This window comes from Sphaerodactylus townsendi, linkage group LG07, assembly GCF_021028975.2.
Source record: "Sphaerodactylus townsendi isolate TG3544 linkage group LG07, MPM_Stown_v2.3, whole genome shotgun sequence".
NCBI lineage: Eukaryota > Metazoa > Chordata > Lepidosauria > Squamata > Sphaerodactylidae > Sphaerodactylus > Sphaerodactylus townsendi.
Window position 1 is genome coordinate 76,321,078 of NC_059431.1, and position 17,866 is coordinate 76,338,943.

At 40.7% G+C, this 17,866-nt stretch overlaps 1 protein-coding gene across 1 annotated transcript in view; it reads right to left on the reverse strand.

Annotated features, from left to right (window-relative positions):
• Nucleotides 1–2,174: 2,174 nt before the first annotated feature.
• GDA (guanine deaminase) overlaps nucleotides 2,175–17,866 on the reverse strand; it is a 47,560-nt gene continuing 31,868 nt past the window's right edge. The window contains exons 7-14 of the mRNA XM_048504217.1: nucleotides 17,139–17,246; nucleotides 16,190–16,297; nucleotides 11,392–11,489; nucleotides 9,627–9,694; nucleotides 7,454–7,600; nucleotides 5,218–5,336; nucleotides 4,628–4,655; nucleotides 2,175–3,746 (exon numbers count right to left, since the gene is read on the reverse strand). Of these exons, the coding sequence (XP_048360174.1) occupies nucleotides 3,676–3,746; nucleotides 4,628–4,655; nucleotides 5,218–5,336; nucleotides 7,454–7,600; nucleotides 9,627–9,694; nucleotides 11,392–11,489; nucleotides 16,190–16,297; nucleotides 17,139–17,246 (747 nt within the window). The 3' untranslated portion in view covers nucleotides 2,175–3,675. The remainder of the gene's footprint in view (nucleotides 3,747–4,627; nucleotides 4,656–5,217; nucleotides 5,337–7,453; nucleotides 7,601–9,626; nucleotides 9,695–11,391; nucleotides 11,490–16,189; nucleotides 16,298–17,138; nucleotides 17,247–17,866) is intronic.

Genomic DNA, 17,866 nt, shown 5'->3' on the forward strand with positions numbered 1-17,866 from the left:
ACACAGGCAAGGCGGCATTTTAAAGTGCTGACCTCTACTTGCCACATACAAATAATTTAAACACCAGCGTAAAGCACAGGGTACATTCAGCAGCCGGCTTCATTAACATCTTTAAACCAAAGGGTAACAAGTGAATCAGTAAGAGAAAGACAGATGGAAACATTTGAATAAACCCCATAAACCCCATTTGCAAATAAAGAGAAGGTGCTCGTGTTTACAAAGTACACACTGAAACAACTGGTCCCAATCAGTTAGATTTTCATAAACTACCTTGTCTCTAACTTATGTTTTGACATAGGACATAAGAAAACTAATCCAGTATCAAACTTGGTGAGAATCAAAATGATGGAGAACTTGGAGGTTTCTTAACAGATGTTTTTCCTAAGGGTTTGTCTTGTGTTTGAAGTGTTCAGGAATGGGCAATGAAACTCCCACAGATAACATCACTGATCTGGTATTTTTGTTTCCTATTTATTTTGTTTCCCCTCTGCAGTTGATATACATTTGTCAAGGGTTTCTGTTTTGTCTATGCAACAAAGAAAAGGCATAAAAGCATCATGACCTTTTCCTTCCAAGAAACACCAGGGACAACACTGCATGACAGCAGATAACCTAAAAGTATCTTACAACAATATGAAAAGGATTGAAAGAAGGCACACATCCTTCCAAGAGTGCTCTCTCTCCAGGCTTGGAGTTGTTTGCACCTGCCTGGCTGTCAGTGCAGATCAAGGTTTTGTAATATAATTACATTTATATTATATTATTTTCCTAAGTGCTTCATATACATTATCCCACTAATCCTAAAACCTTGACTACTATCGCTGTTCTCATATTACAGAGCAGGGTGTTGAGGCTCAGATATGGCAGTTTGCTTAAGGCCTCCAAGTGAGTCCATGGCTGAAGTGATATTTTAACTGGAGGTACCTTCACAGTGCATGTTCTTAATATAACACCCCAGCAATTTAGAGTGCTTTTATTTATCAACCAGCTGCACTGCATATTAACAATCAGAACTGCTACTAAAAAGGAGCAGTAGCAAAGGACCCTTTCTCCTTCCAAATTCTTGAAAGGAAACTATTCCCTCTCAAATGAGCCACTGTCACTCCTAATTCATATCTCTTGATTTGACTCCCTTTCATCAAGAACTGTAGAACTCCAGAGGGCATCTCTGTAAGCTCTGAAGGATGTCACTGATTGTGATTCTGAGCCAGGATTCTTGCTCAGATGGCACTGGGATTCGGTCACACAATTTGCTAGATCTAAAGCAAAGAAAGGTTGTTGTTGGCCACGCAGCCATTATCTGACTGGAAGGCTTGTTTAGGTCAGAGTGTGAGACTTTGGCAAAAGGTGCTTCTATACATTTTGCTTCCCCTGTACCAGCAGCTTCTAATATTAAAAGGTAGGAAATTTTGTAGGGATTACAGCTTTAAAAACTTTTTTAAAGACAAACATTGCAAACCTATTATAAAAATACACATTTAACTTTAAAAGTACGCTTGCAACTATAAAAGGAGATCAATATGTGCAGTGTTTACACTGGGGTTCATATTTTTAATATTAAAATTAATACAATGTGTCCCCCCAACACTTTGTTCAATTTTTACATGCAATGTTACCCTCACTTGCCATCATGTGAAATTTGCTCTTCCTCTTGCATGGCAAAGAACTATGGGGAGGGTTTGGATTGAATGGTAAGTAAAAATTGAGTCACTTTAGTGCAAAATGTAATTATTTTAAAAGGCATTGTTCGTAAGGCCAAATTAGATACTAAGTGCATCCACACTGGTGTAAATTCACTCCAAAATACTTTTGAAACCAGAAAAGCCACTTCCATTGACATAACTAGAAAAGCACTCCATGAGAAATGCTTCACTTTGTCTCTGGGCCTTTCCCCACTCGAAGCGATCCCCCCTATGCCGTGCGCTGCTCTCAGCGCGCGGCATCCCTGGCGAGCGCCCCCTCGAATTCCTCAAGACTCTTCGCGTATGCTGGGTCATCAAAAGTGCTACCGTTTTTCTCCAGCGCCAGGGATGCCACACGCTGAGGGGGCGCGACCGCGGCAGCATCAGGGCGGCTTCGCTGTGGCCGCCCCTGTTGTGGGGAGTGCCCGAGGACCCCGCGCTACTTGAAGAGAGTAGCGCGGGGCTTAAGGTAAGTGGGGAAAGGCCCTCTGTCAACTCTTGCTATTCACCAAATCTCCCATCCAAACAGCATCTTCTCTTGCAAAGGCTTAAATACAAGGAAAGAGGTATTTGAACTGTCACAGAGAGACCAAATCTTAACTGATGAGGGAAATGACAGGGGGAGAAAGGATTAGCACCTCTTCCCCTGCTACTCCTCTGATCCCAAGTAGATGAAGTGGGTTTTTTTTCCTATTTCAAATGGAAAAGTGGTGTGATGTTACACACAAGGGCATGTAATGTTTGGTTTGGTCCTTAAAATTTTATTCATAAAACATTTGAAACAGAATTAAGCAACATCATTCTCTTAGGCAATGAACATGCAAATGCTGTTGCTGAAATAGCACTGAAACTATTCAGATGGCTCCCAGCCTATCCAGTGTGCATTCCCATTGTCTATTGAACCTCTGAAGCTGCCTTAGACTGTGGGCCGTTTAGCAGCAGCAGCAGCAGCTTTCTCGGGTTTCAAGAAAAGGTCTTTTTCTACATCAGTTACCTGAGATTCTTTACCCAGATCCACTGTGGATTGAACCTGAGACCTACTTCATGTATAAAGTATGTGTTCCTGAGCCTCCTGCCCTAGAACAAGACAGGTGCCTAGATCGGTAGCAGCTTCAGAACTGAGATTAGGGCGTGTGAATGTTCTTCTGAAATTGTTTGACCAAACAAGATCCATGACAAAGATAAAAATGCACAAATAGTTACTAGTACTTTAAGAAAGAAGTGGGCCAACAGATTGTGATCTTACTGCTGGCCTTTCAACCTCAAGCGAAAGTGATTCTCAAGGGAAAAGGAAAATAAGATATTACCAAAATGCATGGATGGTTACAAAATAGGATTCCACAGAACTGGGAAAAATATGGGTCTGTGCTCAGCTCTCCCTGGCCTGTCCCTACTTAACCTCCTTGTGAATAATTCCTGAGTAGTTTCTATCGTCATCAGGGATGAAAAAATGGCTTTTTGTTTTAACAGTTTAACTTATATTTTTCTGTGTCAAATAGCGTTTAAAAATACAGTTTGGCTGTTTGAGCCCCTGCCCCCCCCACCACCACCATGTGTACCTTCTGAAAAGCCATTCCAGAGGATTGAGTGACTCTCTAGAATAACATGCACAAGTCAGTACAGTTCAGTGGCGGACTCATTCCCCTCTCCCCCTTCCCAGTCCTATGAACATGCAGAAGTGTTTTTCTGCTCAAATGTAACCCAGAGCTTTCCAGCCTCCCTTTATGAAGGTAGCCCCAATAAACTGATGGGACATAAATATTAGGACTATTAGAAAAATATGTTAAGGGATGGGGATGTATACATGGAAGGGGCTCTTCATATAAGTGGAGTAACTTTTTGGCATAATACTTATTTTGTATCAATATTTGTGCAAATCAGAAACATACTAAACAAAGTGAGTACAGCATCACAACAAGGCACCGCATTTTCACCCACTCTTTCCAAATCACAGAGTTACCACCAGAATATTATGCAGAAAGTCAATCTAATCTTATACAGAACTTGAAAATGGGACCACCAGTTTGCCAGCCACATAGACTTCTTCAATATTCCGGTCATCACCTAAAATCAAACATACACAGAAAGACTTAGGATGATGTATGCATGCCTGTGCCTTTACAAATCAAGGGCAGAAAAACAGGAAATAATTAAAACATGTTTGGAATTTCAGCAAGATATTTCACTAATTCTGAACTCTAAGCCTATATACCCGGTAAGTCTTCACGTCTCCACATATGAGTCTTCCCTAATTATGTCTAAGATGGGGTGCAGTTAAAGCAACAAATGAACACATTTCTGAGTTGTGTGTATGTGCTGGACTCTCTCCCTGTTCTCTACTATTACCCCTACAGAGAGCAGTGGAGGTGGTGCGTGCCCTACGCTGGTGGAAATGTCCTCCCTGAGGCACTTACCCTGACAGAGAGGCAAATCTACTGATGGACAGTTGCAGCAGCCTCCCAGGGCTCCCCTCTTGACTCTGAGTGCTACAGCAGCGCCCCAGCACCATTGCTGGCTCCATCAGCATAGCAGAGGCATTCCAGAGGCATGGCTGGGGGCAGAGCTGATGTTAGTCAGCTTCCACCCCAGCTTTCCCTCCTGATGTGCTGCCCCTTTGGGTCCATGGAGCCCTATGAACGTTTTTCTGGTGGTGAGGAGGTTTTTTTTTGTCTTTTTTCATCCCCTTGCCACCAAAAAGCCCTCCGGAGATGGTGGCGTGGTACAGCAACACCACTATACCTGCCCACCTGGGCCTCTGTATTTGGCTGTAAGTATACTAGGATAGATCCAGTAGTTTTTAAATCTATAGCTTAGAAAATTAAAGACATTTTAATTGTATGGAAATACATTGTATTAGATGATACAAGAAGATTTAGCTAAAACAAGGCAGAAGGGTATCTGGTTTATAGTGAGGTGAGAAGAATATTTGTACAACTAATACATACCCAGATACAGGAACTTCTGGATAATATCCTTAAGAGGGAAAAAAACAAGCATTTTTTAAAAAGTTATTCCTCGCTAGTAACAACCACCACCGAATTGTTGTCTATCAAACCAAACAATAATCACACAAAATGAGATGAAAATTCACTATTATAATAAATGGCCTTCTAATAATGCATTTTATTATTTCCCACCACATCTTCTATTGTTTCTCACACTGTCAAATTACCCTGTTTTCTTTTTTTTCCAATTGAGTCTTTTAATGATAACTCCATCTTTGAGGAACAATAGCATGTTTGAACTAATCCATATTATTGTGAGAAATCTTCTGGGATGATTTAATTTATCACTGATAAATTGCCTCCATAATTTTTTTTAAAAAACCCTCTTACATAAGGTAGAAAACAGGGAAACAAATCCAGGATTTTCATTGTTTACTTTAGCTGATTTCTTAATGGTCAGTAGTGACAGCCTTGACATACTATTCTCACAGAGTAGAAGCAACCAGAAAGACAGGCAGTCCAACCCATTGGCCGGTACTCGGGTCTTTCACATAGTGACAACTTATTACCATGATACAATAGCGTATTACCTCAAATGTATCAGAAGCAAACAGGTCAAAAGGGCTATCTGAAGCTTTGGTGTTGATAAGCAGTGCATCAAATTCTTTGCCAACCTCAAAGTTTCCAATGACAGCATCTATACCTAGGGCTGTGAAACAAAATCAGTTAATATATTAACCTTTTCTCTTTTCATGCAAGTTCTAATATGATCCCTGCTCTACTAAGAAACAAAAATTTTAAACCCTGTTTTGTTAAACCAGGGAAGGCTGGAATTATGTCAGTGACAAATCAAGGCAAACTCAGAGAAGTCAGATGACTGTTATCCTGGTTGTTATTCTCAGTGAGAAAAGTAGACTATAAATGATGCAAATAAATTCCATGAGGCAGTCATACAAAGAACTACACACTCAACTGGATAGGATAAATACATATCACCAATCAGACAAGTTCTAGGGGCTCAGTCAGACATCCTAAAATATATAGCCTGTTCCTGAATTACTTCTGTAAAAGATTCTAGTGCTGACCACATGAAAAGTAAAGGCATGACTGGAAGAAGACTTGTTCCTCTACACAAAGCCACAGCCACTGCATCTACCTTGGGAGTGCTGAAACACTTTCCTTTGGGAAAGAATGTGGCCAATTGCACATGGAACATCTCACCTCAAACTGAATTTCCCTTCGGGTTAGATTTTCAATTATGCAAGTGTTTCCAAAGCCACCACACTTCTTGAAGGAGAACTCTGCATTTTATGAATGCGGGCACCAGTGTGTTTGCTCTCTCTACCATTGTGAGCATCCCTTACGCTGGCAGAAAGGGCAAATGTGCCAGCAGATTCCTCTGCCGCTCCCAAATGCTGTTCCCCCAATCTGAATTGGGCCATTGGTATGTCTTCCTAAAGCATAATGCCAATTAAGGCAAGGCTAGGTTGTTTAGTAGATCACAGCTTACAAAAAGCCAAACATTTGGGGACATTTGAACTTCTTTCCTTTTTTCCACTTTTGATTGAAATAAGGTCTGTGTATTTTACCATAGCATCAGATGAAAGAAGAAAATACATTTCATTCTTTTATTTTTATTATTTTAAGTACTACACTCTGGCAGAAAAACTGAAAAAATTGGCAAAATGATACAAAAGAAAGTATAACAATGGTGCCTTTGTAAGATTCACAGACAGTAATTAATTAAATATTGAATAGGCAGGGCTACCAATGGGTATAATTTGTTGTCTCTCTGGTGCAGTTTCCACGTTAAACACAAGAGGGAGGCCAGAGAACAATATTGTTGCATGCTAGCTCTATCCAAAGAAAGCTGATGAAGTTGATATAATATTGCCCCAATTCTAAAATGGAAAAGTGGCTTCTGGAGAGATGGGATCAGAAAATGTTCAGTCTTCATTCCCTGTATTCAAACAGAACTGAAAGGACTCTCCTAAAAACCCTACAGGGTTGCTGTGACTTGATGGCCAAAAACCAAGCTTCTTTACATCATCATGTTCACTTGCAGCATGACAAGCAGGGAAATTAGGAAATGCTACGGACAGGGCTTTTGTGTAGAGGGTCAACACAGTCAATCTAAGGAGAGGGTGGAGCTAAACTCTGCCTTCAAAACAGCAGAGCTCCACTCTCATATCCATTAACAGTTTTTTCTTCTTTTTTCACAGCTGAACTGCAGTGCACTGGGCACTGCAGCTGACCTGTGAAGAAGAAAGGGGGAATTTTTCAAGCTGCAGGGAAGCCTAGCAGGAGATTGGTCTCACGTCAAAGTTTATGCATTGATGCAGCACTGGAAAAGGGGAGGTGCGGCCAGTGTCAATTGCAAACACTACAGAGATGGGATGTGCAGATCGATCCTCACCTGCTTTATTCTACTCACTCCTGCTGCCACAGCAAGGACATGTTTTCACTCCTTATTGTGACTAAATGAGATTGTTTCTGTCCAAATAAATTGCTTTATTGAACATTTTTTTTGCCTCTCAAATGGCAAAAGCTAAAATGCACACACTAAGGTAGTACTGGATCCTACACTCTTCAACTCTCTCTTGCACTGGGGATATTTACAGTTTTATGTGTAAAAATTTAAGCATTTATACCTATAAATTACATTAAAATACAAAGTAGAAAAATGGCATTTGGTAAGTTACAAATTATGCATTTTTATACTTTTTATACTGTAGAGTCTAGTGGTTCTTTGACAAAATTATCCTAAAACATGTCTGCTAAATTGGCATTTCCTAGTAGTGTAGAGGTCGAAGTATGTTTCATTACCTTGGCTTCCTCCAAGAGTTGCTAGTCGAAAAGCCTCCTTCAGAGTTAAGCCTTCTTCATTCTCTTTACTAATTTTCAAGGCATTTGATACAATAACTGCCTTTCTGATGGCATCAAACATGGAAGCTGAATAGCCACCAGCAACATCTGTAACAAAACAGAAAAACCAGCCTGTGAAAATATGCACCATGTAAAACTATTTCATTAACTGTGTGGATTGGGAGCCAGGGGATCATTATTAAGACACAGATGTGTCCAGGGGAGAGTTTCCACTGGACAGCATTTCTTCTGCCACTGCCATGCTTCTTGTAGGAGTTTCCCAGTGAATGCTGTATGGAGTGTGAGCTTTCCCAAATATCACCCACACTATGAGACTTGCAAACACATCTGAAAGCAATCAGAACAAATCAAAAGCATATGCCCATCTTCTAGTTCTGTATTAGTCAGTCTTCAGCAACAGTGGGCAACCTTCATTATAAATGCTTATAGACTGGCAGGCAGGCATACAAAATGGAAAGGCATGCTTGCCTATGAGGGTGTCTATCCCAGCCAGAGTATGTAGCAGTTGTCAGAATAGGACCTGGAAAATTCCTGCTCTGCCATGGAAACTTGATGGGTGGCTTGGGCCTGTCCCACACTCTCAGTCTCAACTCTGGTATGTATTAGGATGGGAGGCCTCTAAAGGATGCTAGGGGTGTTCAGACAATGGCAAACCATCTCCAAATGTTTCTTGCCTTGAAGCCCTTCAAGATTGCCACAAGTCATCTGTGATTTGATGGGGGAAAATACCAAAAAACCCAGCTTAGCAGACCTTCCATTATTCCTGCTAATTAGGTGATTAAGGTCAAACCTACACAAGGATGTGTCCACCCCAGTCACCAGCTACATAAAGCTGTACTGAACTCCATCTAGTCCTAAGTTTGGTTATTTATTTATTTCAAATGTTTATACCCCATCTTTCTCCTGAGACCCAAGACAGATTCATGGGTTTCATCTACTGCAAAATTTCTGCTTTTTCTCCAGCACAAAAGCAGAAATGTAAGAAAATGACCATGGCAGACACTTGCACTAAGTCAAACTAATTGTAACCCCACTTATACTCCAGAAGTGAACTGGCAGCCAGTTAAGATGCTCCAAAAACAAGTGTCAAATGCTGAAAACAGGTAGTGCCTGTCAAAAGTCAAGGATCTGCATTCTGCATAAAAAGACAGCTTCTATATTACCTTAAAGGGCAGTGCTACACAAAGTGATTACAGTAGTCCATTCCAGAGGTTACAGTGGCATGGAACAACATGGCTGCTATGTCAAATGAGATCAAGGAGGGAGACCCAACTGACATGACATATATAATTGACAAAGGGAATGTGCCAAAGCCTTCCTTAACTATGACAGATTGGCACAAGGCAAAACCACGAAGTACTGAAGTGTAAATCCTCACACTCCAAAATAATGCTACTATCAGTATTCTTACTACCCCAACAGCATGAGACTAAGCTTCTCTAGCCCTTCTGGGTCTAAGATGAAGGTCAGGATGCTTACAAGGTGAGTTCCAGAAAGCAGTTATTCTGGTGGCTGTAGCCAATATGGGCTAAGTACTAGAGTCAGATTGAAGCCCCAAAACCCAAGAGAACAATAAAGTATAATTAAGATGATTTATTAAAGGAATGTGCAGAAATATACAACATGAGAGCAGTGAACAGTGAGCGATGAAATAATAAAACTAGATAGCTAAGCATATTTGCAAGCATTGGTTCAAGATCCAGATGTTACTCAGCACCACTGTGTTCAACAGAATTCCAAAGTCCAAAAGAGAGGCTCCAGTCAACATGGTCCACCCAGAATCAAGAGGTATACTACTAAGATTAGATGCAATCCTGACAAAGGGTGAAAGACTTTTTCCTTTACACTGAACAACCCAATCAGATGAGTTTCCTTAATGAGACTATATCCTCTACAGCAATTTAGGGTCCAGTCAAGCAAGTCCCCATAGACATCTAATAAATAATGTAATAGGACTAGAACTGCATAAATCTGCATAAACAAGTATTAAATATAAATAATAATGGAAACTCAAGAGATCCAATATGCTAGACCATGAATATCTGGAGTGCCATAGGTTTGCCACCACGGTGCTAGGACTTAAAAATAAACTATTACATCATAAATTACTTACCTGTACCAAGACCAAGCTTCACATTGTACTTCAGAACCTTTCTTACATTCAAAAAACCACTACACAATCTAGATTGGGAGAAGGGGGAAAAGAGAAAAGCCATCTTTAAAAATTCAGAATTACAGAAGACTGTTGAGACAGATGTATGGCTTTTAAAATTTCCAGCATTAAAAGCCTTTCAAGAGTGAGAGCCTATAAACAGAGAAGAAAGGGCTTGTGTACACTGATCTCTACCATAAATGTTTGTCACTAAATGGATTTTTAAAATAAAACTGCTAAGTTATTTTCCATTGCTCACATTCCTTGTTCCATTTCACTGTTTGGAGCTAGGAGTAAGTCCAGAATTGCATACTCACACATGCTTTGACAATGTTGCCAAAAACTGGTTCCATTTGGAGCTCTCTCACCACCCTCATTATGGCATGTAAGAACATTAATAATTTAATATGTTGTTCTCACATTTCCAGTTTCTCTGATCCTGATGTACATAATTTACTGCTGTTAGTAGGAAAACTCATATCATGATCATGCCACATCAAAAGGTAAATGTTTATGGATGCTTTGAGCCTCACGTATGGTCTCTATGTAAGTGAGGACTGAAGTGGCAGGCATGCCTCCAAGGTTAAGGGGAACTTTTCTGTTTTTCAAAAGTTTCCCAGATTGGCACACTAATGCTGCCTTAGAAGCCCTGGATTGGATACAACACAAAATCTCCATTAACAGAATAGGTTTCTGTTAGCAGAATGAGATTTTCTGCCTTTCCCCATGTTTCTGCAGCCTAGGACCACCATGAGAATGCAGATGGAGATGTGCTGTGGGAGGGGGAAATTGGCAAAAAATGCCCCTCCTACTTTTGTCAAAAGAAAAGTTCACATGATCCAACCCTACCTTCACCTTTGGCGCAGATTTGGTGCAATGTCCCATGCCACTCCAGTTCAACGTTTTTACAAGCTGACATACTTCAGTCTTCCTTGTACCATAAGAAGATGCACTCACCCTATCACTGTTCCTGCAGCTGTTCCCATTATTTTATTTTCTTGCTAAAAGAAGTTTCACCTACGTAATCTGCAGTGAAAGCCTATCCACAGTTAATTCAGTCTAAACTCATTGAAATCAGTAAATTTAGAATAGATTAGTTCAGAAAGGAATCACACTTCCAGTGTGTTAGACTGTTAAAGGTAGAGAAGCAGGGCTGAATTTTGGTTTGTTTTAAAAGGCAACTCTACAACATTCAGAAATCATACCCCAGTGCATATCAGTGGATTGAGGAAACCAGAAATAGATGGTTCCTTCCTTCCTTCCACACATTTTTTTCCCTATGGGGTTGCCATTAGTCACAGTTTTAAAGGCAAGAGACATTTGGAAGTGGTTTGCCGTTGCCTGCTTCTACATCATGACTCTGGTATATCTTGGAGATCTCCCATTCAAATACTAGCCAGCATCAGGGGTTAGAATGTGTAACTGGCCCAAGGTCACCCAGCAAGCTTTCAGGGCACAAGTAGGGATTTCCTTAACCACTATACCACAGTAGGACACCTTAACCACTATACCACACTGGCTCACTCATTCCACAAGTAGATTGTAATAAATATCCATTTCCCCTTTGAGGCTAGTCCTATGCTTATTCTATTTTAAAGTTATATAAATTGTCAGGTTATCTATATCGAAACTTCAAAACATAGATATGAAAGACAGCCTTTTCGGGGGGAAACCCCCATCTACATTATTTAAATCATTTATAATAAATAATACTATTGTTACTTACGCTATGTTTGAATTGGGGCAATGTGCAATGGCAGTTCCTCTAAGAGTTAAATGTTGCAGTTCTTCATCCGAAAGATGGCAGCCATGAGCCAATATTGTCTAAAAATAAAACAGCGTAATTTGTTTTTGCTAGTGCTTGTGAATTGCTACTACTTCATTTGTCCTTGTACTTAGGAAGAATATGTAGCACTGAAGAATTCTCTGACCAGGCCTGGTGTCATATGATGAGTTTTATTGATTCTGCTACTAACAACTTCATACCTCAGCATAAAGGCTGCTGTCAATTGCTGGCAGAACCAGTATCCTTCCTACTTCAGTTTAAACAGAAAATAACAAAATGAACAGGACATAGTGCCACAAACTCCAAGGAGAAATTCAGTAGTTCTTCTCAGGATATTTTCATAGGTGATAAAAAATTGGAATGTGTCTCTTTTAAATTTTGAGAAGGCTAGAATAGAAAAACTAAGGATTCCTTAAAATGGAAACACTCAGAAAACAGTGGGAACATTTATCATCTCTATGTCTTCTGAATTTTAACTTACATCACTATTTAGGATGCTTTGACACAGCAGGCCTGAGAGATTGCTTTAGATTCTCATGTAAATCTACTAACATGCATTTTTTTCACTGATCCAGTTTACTTACAAGTTCAGCCTTGAAGAATAATGAATAGTTTTATGCTTAGAATAAGTAAAAAACAAATGGAACAGTTTGCAAAATTTCTTTTGGAGGAGGTGATGCTCTAAATTGTCTTACATTGTGCTTTTAGAGGGCATGGATCAGAAGATTTAGTAAAGTCATTTATTGGCCTGTGTAATGAGCTGTATACGCTGCCCACACCTTGTAACCTCTGAATCTCTCAGATCTGGAATTCAGTGAAATCTGCTCCCGCACTTTTGACAAAGCTCTGGGGTGAGAAGCTTTGAATCTTTTAACTTTTTTCCCTAAAAGTCAACAGATAGATTAAGAATGAGGAATACTTATGTAGGATTGATTTCCATAAGTCAGTATTCTGTATATCTATTTAATATTTTGTTTAATCAAATCTACAGTAATTAGATGATTTTTAAATAAAAGTTTTAATGAATACATTGGTTGTTTTTTGACTGGGAAATACAGGGATTCACTCAGAGCAAACAAAGAAAAAAAAACCCTCAATATCTTTCTTAGAGACTGAGAGTTGTCCCTGGCATAGATTGAATGTTATAAAAGGACTAAGGTGCCATCCTCCAGGTGGGAGCTGCGGATCCCCCAGAATTACAGCTCATCTCCGGATGAAAGAGATCAGTTTCCTTGAGAAAATGGGTGCATTGGAGGGCAGATTCTATGGCAGTGATGGCGAACCTTTTCGAGACCGAGTGCCCAAACTGCAACCCAAAACCCACTTATTTATCGCAAAGTGCCAACATGGCAATTTAACCTGAATACCGAGGTTTTAGTATAGAAAAAACAGTTGGCTCAGAGGCGCACGTTACTCGTGAGTAAGCTTGGTGGTAGTCGGTGGCTTTGCTTTGAAGCAACTGTGCAACGCTCCAAACGGGTGAATCACAACCCTGGGAGGGTTTACTCAGAAGCAAGTCCCATTGCCAGCAACCAAGCTTACTTCCAGGTAAAGGATCACACTTCAGTCCTTCCCATGAAAATCAGTAGGGTTTAACAGCGCTTAACAGAGTTATGTATACTGCTTCCCTAAAGCTAGGTCTTAGGTTTAATGCTAAATTTCTGCAGATGAAAGCCAGGACTGTTTCCACCAGTACATGCACGCACGCACGCACACACGCGCACACACCCAGATGGGGGTCTCAGTCTTCATGCAGCATTACAATTGTGTTAATGTGTTGCTTTAAATGTCAGTTAAATCTCCATGACTGTTTAAAGTAATATCCCAACTGTTTAAACTAAGTAATATCCTGTCATAGGTTGATCAAACCTGAACATTCGACAACAGACTTAAAAGGTCACAGTCCGTTTCAAAGGGAGATTCCAGTAAAATGTTGTTCAGCATTGGCTTTCATCTGCAGAAATGCCCTCCCTGGGGCACTTTCCCTGGCAGACGGGTGAAACAACCATATGGCTACCAATCTTGATCCTCTTTGATCTGAGATTGCAAATGCCTTAACAGACCAGGTGATCGGGAGCAACAGCCGCAGAAGGCCATTGCGTTCACATCCTACATGTGAGCTCCCAAAGGCACCTGGTGGGCCACTGCGAGTAGCAGAGAGCTGGACTAGATGGACTTTGGTCTGATCCAGCTGGCTTGTTCTTATGTTCTTATGTTCTTAGAAATTCATATGCATTCTTGATAGTATCACTGATACCGTATCAGACTTTGACTCAGAAAGGATTTCAAATAATTAGTATACTGCAGAAAGTAATTATTCCTTCTAACAGGCTTAAATTCATTATTCAGATTAATCCTAATTTGCCATTTTATCAACAGCTGGAAGTGGTCCACATCCACTCTGAAGGGCATCTTTCTCTTTTATCTAGATCTTTTTTCACACTGGGCAACCCAATCTAGGGAAGGGGCTATAGAGTGGTGGCCAGGGACAATGTCACCACACTGCCTCCAAAGATGTAATCAGTGGCACGGGCACCGGTGGAGAAAGGGAAAACCTTTACTCCCCAGGAATGCCCGTTGTGCAGAGTGACGCACAACAACTTTTCAGTGGTGTAAATCTGTACCACTGGAAAAACAGGCCCCAGAATGGCCCCCATGATGCCGGTGTTGGCAGTTGTGGCAGAGACCCACCACCGCAGGGGCCAAGTTCTGAGTTTGGCCACCATGCATCTGGGCAGTGGCCCAATGCCAAGGTAAGTGGCCCAATGCCAGTAGTCATGCCACTTTATGCAGCGCAGTGAGCACAGATGTCAGCATAGGGCTCCACTGCTTCCAGTGCAGCTTCAGCCCCCCCTTCCTGGATTGCACTCTTAGGGTGCTATCCTGTATCAAAAAGGTCACCCTCATGTGTGCAATGTGTTTAGTTCTTTAGTTCTTACATGATCTTATGCTAACTACTTGTCTAAATCCATTGAGGTTTATGGCCTTAGAAGGGGGTAATAGTATTGTCAAATTATATTTACAATTTACTACTGAGATCACAATTTTTCTTAATGTCAAAGCACTTCTTTGACAAAACTTGTCTGGAAAACTCTATGCATTTATGACAGGGGCGTAACGAGGCAGCCCTGGGCAAACTGTAGCCCTGGGCAAAACCTGAGTTGGATGCCCCCCCCCCCCCGGGCGGCCACTCCACCACGACCAAATTTTTTTTGCACCAGAACATTGGTGCCTGCAGGGGGTGCATTTTTAGACACATCAGCACCACAATTTCAGCATATCATCAGGATACTGTTCTTATGCTACTCCCCAAGTCTGATGAGGTTTGGTTCAAGGAGTCCAAAGTTATGGACTCCCAAAGGGGGTGCCCCATCCCCCATTGTTTCCAATGGGAGATAATAGGAGATGGGGGCTACAGTTTTGAGGGTCCATAACTTTGGCCCCCCTGAACCAAACTGCACCAAACCTGGGGGGTATCATTAGGGCATTCTCCTGATGAGACCCTGAACGTTTTGAGACTGTGCCTTCAGAAATGTCCCCCCCGCAGCCTGCAACCACCATGGACAGCAATACAGAAAACTCAATGCAGAACAAAGATTATTGGGCAAATTTCTGGGATGTTCCTGCAGGGGGCGCATTTTGGATGTATCAGCACCAAAATTTCAGGGTATCATCTGGAAACTGTCCTTATGGTACCCCCAAAGTTTGGTGCAGTTTGGTTTAGGGGGTCCAAAGTTATGGACCCTCAAAGGGGGTGCCCCATCCCCCATTCTTTGCTAAGGAGATGGGGGTTACCCTTTGAGGGTCCATAACTTTGGACCCCCTGAACCAAACTGCACCAAACTTGGAGGGTGCCATCATCTACAGATGATACCCTGAAATTTTGGTGCTGATACATAAAAAATGGACCCCCTGCAGGAACATCCTAGAAATTTGCCCAAGAATCTTTGTTCTGCATTGAGTTTTCTGCATTGCTGTCAATGGGGGTTGCAGGCTGTAGGGGGCACATTTCTGAAGGCACAGTCTCAAAGCTTTCAGGGTCTTATCAGGAGACTGCCCTAATGATACCCCCCAAGTTTGGTGCAGTTTGGTTCAGGGGGGCCAAAGTTATGGACCCTCAAAACTGTAGCCCCCATCTCCTATTATCTCCCATTGGAAACAATGGGGGATAGGGGCACCCCTTTTGGGGGTCCATAACTTTGGGCTGCCTGAACCAAACCTCACCAAACTTGGGGGGTAGCATAAGGACAGTCTCCTGATGATACCCTGAAATTTTAGTGCCACTAGCCTAAAAACTGCGCCCCCTGCAGGCCGAAAATGGAAAACCACTAAAATACCCAAAAACGAACCCAGCATTTTGATGCCCCCCACAAGGTGATGCCCTGGGCAGCTGCCCACCTTGCCCAATGGGCATTACGCCAGTGATTTATGATTTGTGTTATGTAGTTTCAATTACCAGTTATGCAAAAACTGTATCTTCACAAGTTACAATATATGGACTTAGAAACATTACTGTTCTCTTCAGTCTTCAAAAGCCCCTTACAAATAGGATCAAGTTGAATATAGATTTATGACCATTAAACTTTTATGCTTCTCCCTCTTCTTAGGTGCAAAAGGTGAATTTTAATTAATTACTACTTTGATAAGCAACATGTATCTCAACAGTACTTTCTTGCCTCTTGGACAAAAAAGATTTACTCATACATTCTCAATAATAAATTTGTATTCCTTAATATACCTTGTTTGTAAGAAGTTTATTTTTATCATATAACTCTGTATAATTTTGATAGGTTGGAAACATTTTTTCTACAAGCTTGATTTCTTCCTCTGTCTCACTTACATGGCTCTGTGAAGAGAAAAAAAGGAAACACTCAGCATTGTGTTTAATGGTTAATTTTAACATCATATTACATATTACACCCTGTTCAAAGTGGTGCCTAATGGCTTCATTAAACAGAGTGGAGTACTGTGGACTATTCACCAGATTAGTAACCTGGACAAAGAATCACATTTTCCCACTAATAAAATATTTGCTTGGTAGTAATATTTCTCCACAAAAAGAAAACACTATCTTGTGGAATGACACCTACCGCTCCCCCTCCCCACCACTCAACAATAACCGAGACACAATTTCACATTTATGATGAAATACAACAATAATTGTCTTTTAACAGAACTGGCACAATCACATGGAAAAGAAATGTTGACTAGAAAGGTGGGGGGGAGGTGTTGTTACCTTATTAAGATTTGAACTATGCAGGAAAATTAGGGCAGACTCAAGGAACTATTTATAATTTTTAAATCCCAGTGGCTGATCTATATATCTATGTATGTACCACACAGACAATTTTATCCTTTCTGATGCTGATCCTATGAACCTGAAAGAAATAGCTTCCATGTGATCTTCTTTCCCATGGATATCATAACAGAAGGACTTGGCAGGATAAGATGCCAATAAGGTCCTTGGATTGGATTGGATTGGATTGGATTGGATTGGATTGGATTGACAGGAGATGTAATTTTTTTTCAAATGTGACACTACTGGTTACCCAAATCTCTTGGGTGTTCCACTGACAGAACAATTGTCTGCAGAGGTAATGCAAAGTCCATTAATTTCAATAGCTTTAGACTAGAGTAACTTTGCATGGGGTTGCACTGTAAGTAAAATAAGGGGGGGGGGGGCTTACCTGCACATGAATGTCATGAGCCTTTGCCAGGTCACCAAGGCTACCAAGCATCTCTTCTGTACAGGATGGTCCAAAGCGGGGTGTTACTATGGGGTGCACCCTTGGGTACTGGGAACAGTCAAATAGTACCAGAAATAAAGAATATATATTTGCATACTCTTGTGCTATTTTTAACAATTTTTGTTTCTTTAACAATCACAACATTCTTCTCCAAAAGAAGGAAAAGTAAAAAAATAAGAACACTGTTTGGATTTGCTTTGGCCAAAGTACAATACGCACAAAGTTAAAAGGAGATATCAACCAGCTAGCACGAAGTGTCTGAGGTGTACAAGTTCAGGATTTAATCAGTTATTATTTACAAGGAAGAGGCCAATTAATTACCAGATGGTCTCTCTCCTTTGATTCATGTCTAGCACAAAATTATTCTCATTTAAAATGAGTTGTTATCTTTCATATACTTGTAAAGATAACTACATAAAATTTAAAAAATGACCAAGCAAATAGGGAAGAATAATCAAGAGAATTTGCTACTTTTGAAAGGAACTGAATGAATACCAAAATACATTATTTATAAATTACAAAGTATTGCATTATCCTCCTCTTATTCATCCACATTGAAACTCTGGGAAATTGTCCTCATACATCCATACTTTAAAGACATCAGTAATACAGTTTAAAATCTAGAATTAATAATGAACTAGGAACATAAGAAAGAGTCTGCTGGATCA